Genomic DNA, 13,900 nt, shown 5'->3' on the forward strand with positions numbered 1-13,900 from the left:
GCGCAATCGATTCCAAACTGCCACTGCTACTGCTGCTAACACACCTGGGCTTCATAATAACCGAATCAGTGGGCAAACTGTTCGTAATCGTCTGCGGGAGAAGGGTTTACATGCACGACGTCCTTACGTCGGATGCGTTATAGCGCAATGTCATCGTCTTAATTGGGCACGTGTACACTCTCGTTGGATACAGCGACGCTGGAATACCAGGTTTTTTTCCAGATAAATCCAGATTTTCTTTACAACGTGGTGATGGCAGGGTGCGCGTCTACCGTAGGAGAAATGAACGCTATGCTGACTGTTGTGTTCTTGAACGAGATCGTTTCGGGGGTGTGGGTTGTGTCATGGTCTGGGCAGCCATTGCCCATGGTTATCGTTTACTACTAGTCGTCATTGATGGCAATTTAAATGCTCAACGTAACCGCGAAGACATCACGTCATTCCTCTGTTCCATAACAACGCTAACATCTCGATTTTTCAGCATGATAATGCCACCTCTCATACAGCTAGAGACACTGTAAATTTACTTAGGACAAATAACATTGATTTCATTGATGACTGGCCCGCTAAAAGTCCTGATCTCAACCCCATCGAGCATGTCTGGGATAGTCTGGACAGACGATTGAAGCGTCGTCCCAACCCACCCGCTAACGTCAACGAACTTTGTCAAGCGCTCATTCAGGAATGGAACAATATTCCATAGGCAGAAATCAACACTTTAGTCAATTCTATGCGCCTGCGATGCACTGCAGTGGTCAATTCAAGAGGTGGCCATACCCGTTATTAAGTGGGGTTTTTTTTTTTTTTTTAACCCCTACCACACTTGGTCAAAATTTCTCCCAGTTTCTGTTAACCTATGGCCATGATTTTTGCACCAAACGATGCATCATGGAACACTCTTTAAACGCATATATAACAATTATTCCCCCGGTTTGTTTTCATCAAGTTATGTTCAAGCAAAGTTAGCGGAAGTTTCTTATTTTGTTCAGTATATTTTTGTCTTAAATACTCAGTAACCCTTTGCCTTTAAATGCTCTACAAATATTTGCAAATATTTTGTCCAATGTAGTTCAGCATGTGGGGGTATTTTTGTTATTTTTTTAACTGCACATCTTCAGGCCAATGAATCAGACCCTAATATTAAGGTATTTTTAACTGTTAAAATTTGTGGGTGTAGCGTTTTATTCAGTAATTAAATATTAGTAAATGTATCATTTTCAGTTGTGAAGAATGCTTCTGCTGATGCTGATCCAGATGTGAAGTCATCACCACCTGCTGCTGCTGCTGTAGATGAGGTAAAACCAACACCGCCGCAAGCCGACGTTGTTGCGGAGAAACAAGACGACGCGCCGTCACTGACACAAGAAGATTTGTCTCAGGAATCTGCACCACCGTTGCCATCATCGAGGTCAGTTTTGTAATGGCACGAATTCAGTTCCTACAGCCTCTTAACTTAGTACAGCACCCAATAACCGATGTAATTTTCCAGCTGGGATGTCATTCTATACAGCCACAAAACATCAAATTTATTATCAAATTGGCTGTCACAATCGGCTATCGATGCCACCATTGTTGTCAAGCAAAAATATTTGCCGAAAATCAGTTTAACTTGAAAATTCCAAGGTAATTTTCCTTTAAAAAATGAAAACTAAAGCAGTTATTGTATCAAGTAATGTATACAGGAAACTGTATAACTTATTTCCAGTGAGTGTTTTATGTGCAAAACGGAGGGAAATATGAATTGGAATGCACTATATACAGTGTACAGTATGTCGACTGGCATGACATCGGGAGAGCGAGATATTTCGTCTGCAGTAGTCGGAAGGTTAAGATAGTTTATTTTTTATTTTTAAATTGTTATCACATCTATGTATAATGCATAGGTAGTTAATGAACATTGTGAAATAAACCAACCGTATTAAGATGAATATGCAGAGCAATGCTGGCATGCATAATTCAAGCTGTAAAATAAAACCCAACATTATTTGCTTAACATACTATATAAATAAATACATGTATGTTGTTTATATGCAGTCCACCAAGGGAGAACTGTTCACTATTACACGATAGAGAAGTCATTGAAGCTTCCGGTGATTCAGTAGCTGCCGAAGCTAGTATAGAGAATAATGCTAAACCCAAGCAAGAAAAAGATGGGGATAGGTAAGTATTTGTTAGTATTACACCACAGTTAACAGGAATTGTTTTGGGGTTTCTTTGTTTTTTCATGTCATACTCATTGAGATATTAGCAGTTATATATGAAGAATATAGCTATTTCTGTTGTTGCAAGATCATGTGGCAGTCATTTAGTTCAGCCACTATTATGATAGGAGAAAGTTGTAGCTTAGTTATAGAGTGCTCGCATGTGGCAAGGGATAGTTCACCAATCACTATTCTCACTCCAGTGTACTCATTTTTCGCTCATATAAAAAGAGTAACAACGTACAGCCATAATCATAAATAAATAGAAACTCTGGGTTCTTGTTTTAAAGGTCCAAAACCAGTGAAATGTATACTAATACATAGAAAATATGTGGTGATAGAAATCAGGTGGATAAAAGTTTGTTGACAGCTGGTACTAATCGAGATTCAATGGCTAAAAACAAGAACCCTGTAAAGACTTTTGTACTTTTACTTCCAAAAAGTAAGCTGCCACATTCTAACTGAAACCAAGCTAAATGGTACGTTTATCCACCATCGTTTGGCAGTTCATTCTACAAAGCCAGCTTTTTAAAGGTACTTGGTCCTATTTGCTTGAAAAAGTAATTTCTTTCATATCTAGTTGAGTGAAATTTGTTTCTGATTCTATAATTACCTTCAAATTTTTCTGGCACTTTGCACTCAAAATCTGCTTATATTCATGATCAATTGAAGGATTCTGAATTGCCACACATCATTACATTTTACTAGCATGTATTTTTAAAATGTACTTTAAAGGCCCCCAGTATCATCAAAACTTTGGTGTGTGCCAAACCGTCCCATCAAAACTGTGTTAAACTTGTTTTTAAGTGGACCATGTACCTTTAAGATCAGCCTGCTCACTTGTTCAGTATTCTGTTGGCTACGTTCTCCGGTTGTTAATATTATTAGGTTGCAAAGCAAGAAGCAGCAGGATGAAGATGACTTAAATGCCAATTTCGAGTGAGTCGGTAGTCTGTCTGTTGTCATTACCACTGCTTCAGTCATGGCAGACAGGCTAACATGTCCTTGGTTGCATGGATGTTTTCTTGCTTTTTTGCCTTGACTTTGTTATGGGCAGCTAAAGCCAGGCACATGTGATATTAAGCTTTCACTAAACCTGCATGGATCGAGGGTAGCTGATCTGAGTTCAACCAGACAGAGCATTAAACTGAATGACCACGTGGATGAATTCCTTTTCTACTTCACCTGACCTCAAACAATGACATATTCCCCTATGTTCGTAGTCTGGTCCAAACATCCCAACAGCTAATCAGATGGTTAAAATCTTCCAATGAGTCCTCTGCGTCCTATTCCTGTCACTTGACTGAAGTTCCCTTCTTTCCCCTGAGCCCATCGAACGGAGGATTGGAAGTGGTGAGGGTATAAACCCTCGAGGTCGGGTTAAGTATTTTTAAATGAGAAAGTGATTCAAGTTTTCTCCATTCTTTTCATCCTATAACCTGACCTCTGACCTATGGTAAACAATATCACTTGACTGGAAGAGTACAACCTGAATATTGTGGCAGGTTCTAGCCAATCGGCTGACGAGATGTTCAAATTAGTCCATTGAAACGGAAAACGTTTTATAGGTCAGATGTCATGTTATGTTTTTCAAGTTTGTTTTTAATATTAGTATTGCTCGATGTCACTGAACACAGATCAGATATTGCATGAATGAAAAGATATTAAAGGGTTAGGTTTTGTTGTTGTTTTTACTGAAAAGATAAACATTTTAGCTATTTTTGGAGTTTAAGTAGAGATTTACTTTTGTTTTTGTCATGTTTGTTTCTGACCTGAAGAATAATGGATTAGCAGTATTCCTAAGTCTGGCAATAGTTGTTGAATTTAGTGTTGTTCTTAGCTCTAAGACCAGTTGGATGTTTTTAATTTTAACTAGTCCTCAGCTCATAGTATATTAAAGGTCATGGTTTGTGCTGCCTTGTAATAAATGGAGATGAAAATGCAGGATTTACTGGAATTTGGAGTTTTAGTGTCACCTTAAAACTGTTCCCATCTATGTTCTTTGATGAAAAGTTGTAAAAAAAACACGTTTTTTTTATCCGGTTGATTTTACCTAAAAACCTACTGTACTCACTTTGTTTGTATTCTTCTTAGGTTTCTTCTGTCTTGTGACATGTTTAACACCAAATTTTGATATAAATGATATACCGAGATTTAAGTAACGCATTATTTTCTTTTAATGTGTGTAACAATGAACAGGAAGTGCTGTTGCTTTGGCCTAAAAAACATTGTCCAGTTTTGTGAACCTGACTCTTATCTTGAGAAAAAGGTGACTCAAATGGTTAAAAAAATTTAAAATATGTATCTTTTTTATGTAGGTGAAAATAGTACATACATTTTTTGTGAACTTGTAGAGATGATTTTTTTTTTTTTTTTTTTTTTTGTTGACCTACCCAACCTATTGTTGGTTTGGGTTTTTTCATCATTTTTCTTAAAACAAAAAAATATTTTATGCTTGAAACATTATTTGTTTCTGAACTGTTACTTAAAGGCACTAGGTAATGTGTTAGCATTTAGATGCTGCTTCTGTTGTTTTGATTTCATATATGTTTATTGTTCAGCACTTACACTAGGCCATCCTTAGAAACTGGATTATTTTCTGTAACCCAATCAACTCACCTATAGATATTACCCTCACTCAAAAAGAAATTTGGTCGTACTTTCATAGTTTCTGTTCTCTCTGTGATTTGGGTTACACTAACCAAAATGTTTTTGAAGGAAGGTCTGAACTCATTCATTTTCACAGCAGTTTTAGTTTTAGAGTAATATCACTTTTGAGAAACACCAAACTGTCATGTAATTTGTGTTACATAGCCATGCACAAGCTATTGTGGTATCAATTTATGAGAGAAAATATAAAATAAGAAATTCCCATAGGTTATGGCAGATGATGAGTTAATTTAACATGTTGTACACCTTTGGTGTTTGTGCAAACATCCATTTTTATCACCTGGCTCATATTGCCTTAAATAAATCAGGTTATATCTTGCTGTACTGGTAGTTAGGATAAGTTAATTTTTAAGGGCATTTATCTGCATTTGACTGCTGTTTAATGTTTTAGAATGGTTTAGTGATCTCTGACATTTGTATAGCAAATCACAAATTGATGCTGAACAAAACTTCCTTGCTGAAATCAGGCTCATGCTCATTCATAGATGGAAAGTAACAAGTATTTTTGCACCCACCTTTTATTATTTTGCATTGTTATTATTTCGGTTATGATGTGGAACTACTTTTTAATGTGAAATTTCTCACCTGGAATACAAGTGGATTGTCCTGTTGTTTTCAAATGGCGAAGGCCTAAAAGTGATAGTTCTATTTACAAGTATAATTCTCCCCTTCATTCGTTGTCTTACAGCATATACAGTTTTTAACACTAACGTGTAAGATGGTAAAAAATTTAATTAAAATGCTTCTTATAGAAAAAAAGGGGTTGCAGATTTGGGGGACTGTAACTATTGACGAGGTACTATATAACCATTGTGGTTTTTAAAGTAGAGGTAATCCAGTCAAGGCTGAATTTCACCCAATGTTTAATTTGTTACATACTTCATATTTCTATCTCCTTTCTGTTGACAGCTTTCTAGCGTCTTCCGGGTTAATAAAGATTACCCAGCCTGCAGAAGCAATTGTCCTGAAGAATGGACCAGCTGAAGGAGATACTTCACTTGATATTAATCCTAAAGTTCAGGAAGCAAGGTATTCTGTGACAAACATTTTGAGTAACCATATTGACACATATCTTCAAAGTTGCAGCTATATTCAGAGTTTTAATTTGACAACATTTCCTCACATATTTATGTTAGGATTAAAATTAACATTGGGCAAATATAAACGTTTTGTTACGTCGCCTGCTTGTCGGCTGAACCTTTTTACATACCTTACATACCTTTTTACATACCTTATGTGTCCAAAAGTGTTTTTTGAATTTGGGTTGAATGTCTTGTTAATCTAATGTAATTGTCTTGTCAGACCTGTCAACCTTTAGTCAAGAGAAAGCAGGAGGTGTGTGTTGAAAAAGCAGGAGATTTTGTCAAAAAGCAGGAGATTTTTTAAATTCACACAATTTAACCCAAAATCGCAAGATTTAAAAAAAACATTATTACAATAAGTTATATGAATACTATATAATGTCATATATACTTCTTAACTTTAGATCTTGGCATTAAAAAAAAAAAAAAAAATATTTTATCCAAAAATGTTAAGAACATGAACAAGAAATAAAAAATTTAATTAGTACATTTACGGTATTACACTTACAGCCTTACAGGTTGCGTTAGATTATCATTTGTGGTTAGTGTACCTAAGTACCAAAGACAAATTTATATAAATCTTATAAATTAATATTCAGTTTTTACTATAATGAGGAACGGTGGCGTGGTACTTATTTAAAATAATTATAATGATGCAATTTTCCTTCATCATAAGTAAAACCTCATTACGGACATCGTGTGAAATATACTGGAATTATACCCATTTCCGTGAGTAACTTTATGTCAATATCAAACACATTTTTTAATTGTACAAAAATAATTTCTTGAAGAGTACCCTTATAAAAAACATTTTACTGCACAAACATACAAAATTAACTGACACAAGTATGTTTATACAGCTAATTGGTCTTTTCGTTGTCTTGCTGTGACATGTGATTTTAACATGCATCATGTGTATTGCTGTCTGGCAGTTCAGATTCGTCATAGTTGCATTATGTAATCCAGTAGGAAGACATTTTACAATTCAGAGGTGTTATTAGAACTAAATTGGATATTTTTTTTATGCAACACTGAATGTCGATACACAGCCTGTTGAATTAGCGGCAACACGCTTCTTAGCCATTACGATGACAACAAACATTATAATAACACGTTATTTTATAAACTCCATGTGCTTTTTTAACAATATAAATAGGCTATCCCACAATTCTCACTTTGGCAAAGGTTAAACAGTCGGGACAATTCGGCCTGTTACATTCTCAGAAACCGAAAGTAGTCGACATTTTCCGAATGAGAAAAAAAAGGTAGAGTTACTTCCCTTATGTTATTTTGACAAAAGAGGATCGATTTTTTTTTTTTGCTTACAAAAATGTCATTTAACAGGAGAAACTGTCTCCCGCAAAGATTTGATCAAATACCGGGAGACTCCTGCGGAATCCGGGAGGGTTGACAGGTCTGTGTCTTGTTGGCTTGGTTTTGTTAATTCATGAGATTGATCCCCATCGGTGGGTCCATTGGTCCACCACGACTGGTGTAACAAAGGCCATGTTGTGTGCTATCCTGTCTCTGGGATGGTACATATAAAAGATCCGTTGCTGCTAATGAAAACATGTAGCGGGTTTTCTCTCTTAAGACTATTTTCAAAATTACCAAATGTTTGATATTAAATAGCCGATGATTAATAAATTAATATGCTCTAGTGGTTTTGTTAAACAAAACAAACTTTAAACTTTTTTTTTTTTTTTTTGTTAATTCTTTATGACTATGATACTTTTACTCAATGTACAATTGTTTTTTTCCTTTTGATAATTTGCAGTTCACAAGCAAAAGAAACCTTAGCCAGTTATGAGAAACCAGTGACAGACAGTCCTGTGCCGAACGGTCCCGTGTGAACACAGCACTTGCATAGACGTAACATAGACTATGGCAGCTGCTGGAATATATATGGCCTTATCAGAAGATGAAAGCTAACAAAGCTGCACCGTGACTTGACTGTTTAAAGTCAAGTCTGACGGTTACGTGTTTACGTCTCCCATGGAATTCAGGGATTGTGCCCCACACGGTGCAAGTGTTTTGGCACACGTCATCTACTCTTAGGTCATATATAGTGTAATAAATGTGATATGTGGTGGCCACTTGGCCACAGACTGAATACAGCAGAACTTCTTTTGTTTTATTAGTTCTCCTGTATTGCAAGATCCATTCATCGCTCGTAGAGATGCAATATTTATGTCTTGCAATTACACACACACACACAAACACACACACACACACTAACCTTTATTATTGTTGGAAAAAATAAGGGCTCTTTCCAGACATTTTAGGGTCAGGCAAAACCTAAGGGGAGATCTTGAGATGGGATCGGAATATACATAGTACAACGTAATATGGTTTGATTGACTGCAAGAAGATCGGTAAGCCATGAACAGTGATTAACTAAAACAACTGGTTCATTTGGTATAGCCAGTGTTCCTGCCAGAACAAAATGTTTGGGTATGGTGTTATAAAATTGAATATTTACAACGTGTGTGCTGAATGCAACTGCAGTCAACAGAGGGTATGGTTGGGCCTCCCCCCAGAAAGAAAATGGTTTAGGGTTAGGGTAAGAAAATCATTAAAAAAATAATAGTAAACTGAGAAAATTAAATCTGCAACAAAAATTTGGGTCTGGCGCCATACCCATTTTACCCTCTGGCAGAAACACTGGGTATAGCATATATCGGGTTACTTTACAAAAAGGTTGGGGTTTTTCCCCCATTTACACAGCCATAACTGCTAGTCAGCTAACTGGAACAATATTAACTTTCGTTACTGTTTTATGAAGTTGTTCTTATGCTTCAATAATCTACCCTGGCATTTCTTAATTGTACTTGGTTTCTAGGCAGTTCAGTATTAAAGTATTTCCAATAAAAAAGATTAATCAAATGTATTGACAAATCTGGATATAAGCTTTAAAATTTCAGTAACTGTTATTTTGTATTTATACAGTAATGAATTGGAGGCAATGCTTTGAAATTCACATTAAATAAGCAAAAATGTTTATGTGTGTGTGTATATATATATATGTATATGTATATTCAGGCCTTGAAATGTGTCACAACATATAGGTTATCAGGCCTGTATTTTATGGTAAACATGTATGTGGGTTACCAGACACTATGCTCATTTCGATGCCTGATTTTATGAATCTTGCAAAAATGGACAACTTTAAAAGCAAAGGAGGTTTTTTTGCATTTGAGCAGAGGCTCGTCATTGTGTTTTTAAGAAATACGAAATCAAGAAAATTGAAAATGCATGTGGATCAAGAGGATATTTTTTCTACATTTGCTTGTGAGGAAATCTTGTGAACATCTATGATTGTGTTTTATGGGCTGAATGTCCCGCAGGAGTTGCACTTTTACCAGTCGCAGTTGTCCGTGCAAAGACTTAGGCCTGCAGATATTCTGCTCGTCACTGACTTGCCCATTCGTACAGTTGGCTTCACAGAAAGCACATACACACAGGGACGTCACTAGATTCTGATGTTGACTTGTGTATTTTATTATTGTGAATATTTAATGATCATGACCCTGTTGTAACCACAAATTGCCTTTAGAGCCTAGCTAGTACTGACAGTGAAGTGCATATCTCCAACAGTTGCAGATTTTTGTACAAAATAATGGTTGAAAGAAAGAAGGCGATGAGTCATTAATGGGGTTGTCGACTTTGTAAGATATTGTAAAAATGAGCAAATAGATTTTAAAAGTATTTTGTGTAACCCTCACGAATGCAGTTCAACAGGTGTACATTGGCTTTTGCAGATCACTCCCTCCAGCATTATGGTCATGTTCTGGAAACATATTTTTATGTCTATATTTTTTTTTCAGATGTGTTCTCTCCTCTTCTTTTTTCTTTTTCTTTTTTTTTGCAGGAAATCCTGACCCATAACATACTAAATATTTTGCTGGCAGAGTATACCATTGTTATTTCATGTGGTGAAAAGTATTACAACTGTTTGTGCCACTTTGAAAATTAAATCAAACAGTTTGCGACATCTACCAGAGCATTTAATAATTATGTTTGTATTTGTGCATGTATGCTGTTTTGTCGACCATAAAGGGAAGAGTTATTAGGGAAAACTCTTTAAGGTGACATAAAATGATAATTTCAATCATTTAATTACTGTATGAAAAAATACGGTGAATACAGTTGGGAAATAATCATTTAAATTACGGTTTGAAAAAATATGGTGAACTCAACAAAAGTCTTGTCTAAAACTAGATTGATGTTTGGTGAGAAATTGGTAGTAAAAGTGCTTGTATCTGAAATAGCTTATTTTCTAGCCATTGTGAAGTAAAACGGTTAGATATAGTTATTACGTTTTCAACATTCAACCTTAAAGATTTGCATTTAGATGAGTTTCTCACAAACTGTAAGTCCTAGGTCAGTGAAACTTGGTTTATAGTTGCACCTATGGGTGTTCATCTCAGTTGACCAAATTTGTTTTATGGTAGGCGACACATTTAATTCTACAGTAATTTTTACTACACCTTTTGATTCATTGGCATTACACCCAAACAATATTCAAAATGCCTGACTATAGAAATTGGCTAATCCATAGAATTATATTGTTACGGAACTTCTAGGTAGAATGAATAAACATCTTGAAATACAAGTAAGTTCTCATGTCTAGAATTGTTGACATGCCTTCATTAAAGTGAGTATTCTTTTTTAAAATCTTTAAATTATTGAAGTCTTTCATTATTTAACTCTTTCTTAAATATATTTTGATTACGTTAGTCTATTTAACCATTTTATCAGTCAGTTGATCATTAGACATGAAACAAAACAAAAAAATAAAATCTTGTTTGTTTAAATATAAATTATATTCAAATATAAACTTAAAAATCAAAAAACCAGATCTTAAAGCTAAAAAAAAGTGTTACAGTGATCTTTATGAGTTTTGTCAGTGACACCAAACATTTTTTTAAGGTTTGGTAAAGTTGTAATAGCAAAAAGAATATAATTTCGGAGCTAGTACTTAACAAAACTGGTATCATTGTATTTTTGTATTGATGCCATTCACTCTTTGTTTCTTTGCTCATATAATTGTTTTATTATGTGTAGACTCTTGAAATTGAGACAACCGAGTTGACATTAATATGATGTTTTAATTATTTACTTGCTTCAATTGCTTTGTGACTAGACTAAATTGGTATTGGACAACTTGGAGAAAACATGTAGCTTCAAACTTTGTACATCTAAAATTTGGTGCTTTTTCAGTGGTGATGTCCTTTTCATGGACTGATTAGGAAATCTTGCACTGTTTCATTATCTAAATATTGATGTATATCAATTAAAAAATTCATTTTAAGAATGTTCAGAAGCAAATAGCTTTAGTAGAGTGTTATCAATTTATTATTAACTGTTGCTGAAGTACAAATAGACAAAATTGTAACTTAGTGATGTTTTTATAGTTTTTGTTTTATTTTACACTGAACACTATAGCAACAGATTCTTTTGAGGTTCATTATTTTACATCATCTTTTTTTCATCTCAAATTAAAATCGGGTATGATTTGATTGTTTACCTTAAAATAATAATTAACTTATAATTGAGTTTCAACAGTATAAATGTCATGCTAGTAAGAAATTTAAGTTTCTAATGCTATTAGATTTATTTATTTTTTTACTTTAGTAGTGCACATGAAAGCTGGCTATGTCATTGTATTTGATTTTTTTAATGCTCAGATTGACCCCTTTTTAGCTGAAGGTGATTTTCTTCAAAAGATTGGTACCCATGTACCATGAAATGCATATTAATATTGTGAACGTGGTTAACTGATCTCATTAGCAAGGTGGTCTCAATAAAGTAATGAATTTGAGCAGTGTGCACATAAACAACATAAGTTATAATGAACTCTAGCTTTGATCAAATACATTTACATTTATAACCCATATCAGTGTTTCTCCCAGAAAGAAATGTTTGGGCATGGCACTATGGAGTGAATGCAACCACAGTCAATAGGGGTTATGTGGGGTCCTCTCCCAGAAAGAAAATTGGTTACGTTTAGGGTTAGGGTTAACAAAATCATACAGTAATGATAAGAGTAATTAATTTTGTCAAAAGATTAATTTTTAAAAAACAAACCTGCCAAAATATTTTGGTATGGCGCCATACCCGTTTTACCCTCTGGCAGAAACCTGTGTATCATAAAATGCTAGTGAACTGTACTGCATATTTTGAGATTAGGTTGTTTATTTATGCCTTCACAAATTAAAATTCTGCACAGTCTTTCTAATTAAATCCAAATGTTAAATGTTTTTAACAAACCACTGCCTACAGATTAGTAATTAAGTTCATAAAATCCAAATACAAGTATATTGCAATTATTTTTATGATAAATTGATGACAATGTTTACTTTTGTTCATGATTCACAATTCCTTTTATTCTGCTGCAAATGGAGAACTAGTTTGGTTCTATTTTTACTCCGCATAAGTCAGGGTAATCCAAAATGATGATGTGTCCATTTATTTATTTTTAAATACGAGTTTCTGTATTAAGCACTACACTTGTAACTTCCCAAATGTTGACAGCACTTAACTTTACTTCATAGGTGATCTGTGTTCAGACAAGCAAGTTGACAATACTCTGCTGTGTATGTTACATAATATTTACACCATTTATTAATTAGTTGTGGATCCCTGATTGGGGGCATGGGGGGTGGAGGGCAGCTGGACATAAAACTAAGTTGGGAGAAAATACGAGGTCTCAGAAATCCTATTTTATGCATTTTGGAAGCACTTCCTTCATCAGACTGAAATTTCGGGTCAGGCTATTTAAGCCTCCATGACTATTGACTGAAACTGGTCCCTTGTGGATCCGACTGTTAATTATTGCAAGTATTCTATGTTATAATAGAGTAAGGACTGGTTGAGGAAATGTATACATGTAGATATTCTTGGCTGTATATGGTAGGGTTTATACAAAGTGGTCTTGTATGCTGAAAATCCTATGCTGGTACCAAATGGGGAGGGGGTGGGTGCATTGGGTGCTAAAAATAGTCTGAACTATATTCGATATTGGTGGGACATATTGAAAAAATAATAAGTGAACATTTATTAATCAAATTATTTAAATGTTTCGTTTAACATCTTTCTGTTTTTTCTTTGTTTCTTTTAGAAGAATACAGAAAATAATTTTTTTTTTTTTAAAAGATTTTCTTTTGCTATACATTCGTTTTTAAATTTTGAAAATGCAGAAAGACAGTGTATTTATTATATATGTAACGTACAGTAGCGATTGTAATTATTTGTCGTTGACAAGTACATTAATACACTAAATTTACTTCATTACAGCTTTAAAAAGAACCCTTTATGGTAGCAGTAAGTCTTCTTTCTTCCGAAGTCATTTTGGATTACATTTCATGTGTATGATATGCAGTGTGTTGGGTGCCATTAATTACCAATTAACTTCATTAGATTTTGTAATTCTATTTAGCTATTTGTTTTACTTCTGCCTTTAATTTAATACTTATTCATGGAAACCAAAGCTAACCATAGTTATTGTTTGCATTAATAATGAGTACCAGTATACAGACATATATAAATTAAATGCCAGCTGAGTGTTGACTTAGGTGGAATAATATACTCGCTAAATATTTAATTTGTGAAAAATAATGTATGAAGTGTTGCAGCATTGTGAAAGTGAGGATGACACGGTGCAAGAAAAAAAGTGTTATTTTGAAATTATGAAGAAAAAAAAAAGAATGAGAAATAGAATAAAAATAATAATTAAGAAAATGTGTCTATTGTCTTGATTATTCATATTTGCAATGATGTATATATGATTGTCATTATTATTTCACCAGAGGTGTTGAGCACCAGCTTTGAATGAACAATAACATAGCTTGCACTGTGATCACACCCAGTGCCATTAAAGGTGCAGACCCTAGTTTTAGTTTGGATGTACGAAAATGGATATTGTAAATAAAATATTGGTAATGT

At 34.3% G+C, this 13,900-nt stretch overlaps 1 protein-coding gene across 2 annotated transcripts in view; it reads left to right on the top strand.

Annotated features, from left to right (window-relative positions):
• The window catches only part of LOC121372715 (serine/threonine-protein phosphatase 6 regulatory subunit 3-like), a 38,804-nt gene extending 30,738 nt beyond the window's left edge, over nt 1–8,066 (top strand). For both annotated transcript variants that reach the window (XM_041499189.1, XM_041499191.1), the window contains exons 23-26: nt 1,222–1,408; nt 2,035–2,160; nt 5,781–5,900; nt 7,731–8,066. In XM_041499189.1, coding sequence (XP_041355123.1) covers nt 1,222–1,408; nt 2,035–2,160; nt 5,781–5,900; nt 7,731–7,806 — 509 coding nt within the window. In that variant the 3' untranslated portion in view covers nt 7,807–8,066. The remainder of the gene's footprint in view (nt 1–1,221; nt 1,409–2,034; nt 2,161–5,780; nt 5,901–7,730) is intronic.
• Nucleotides 8,067–13,900: the final 5,834 nt, after the last annotated feature.

The sequence above is a fragment of the Gigantopelta aegis genome, chromosome 4 (assembly GCF_016097555.1).
Source record: "Gigantopelta aegis isolate Gae_Host chromosome 4, Gae_host_genome, whole genome shotgun sequence".
NCBI lineage: Eukaryota > Metazoa > Mollusca > Gastropoda > Neomphalida > Peltospiridae > Gigantopelta > Gigantopelta aegis.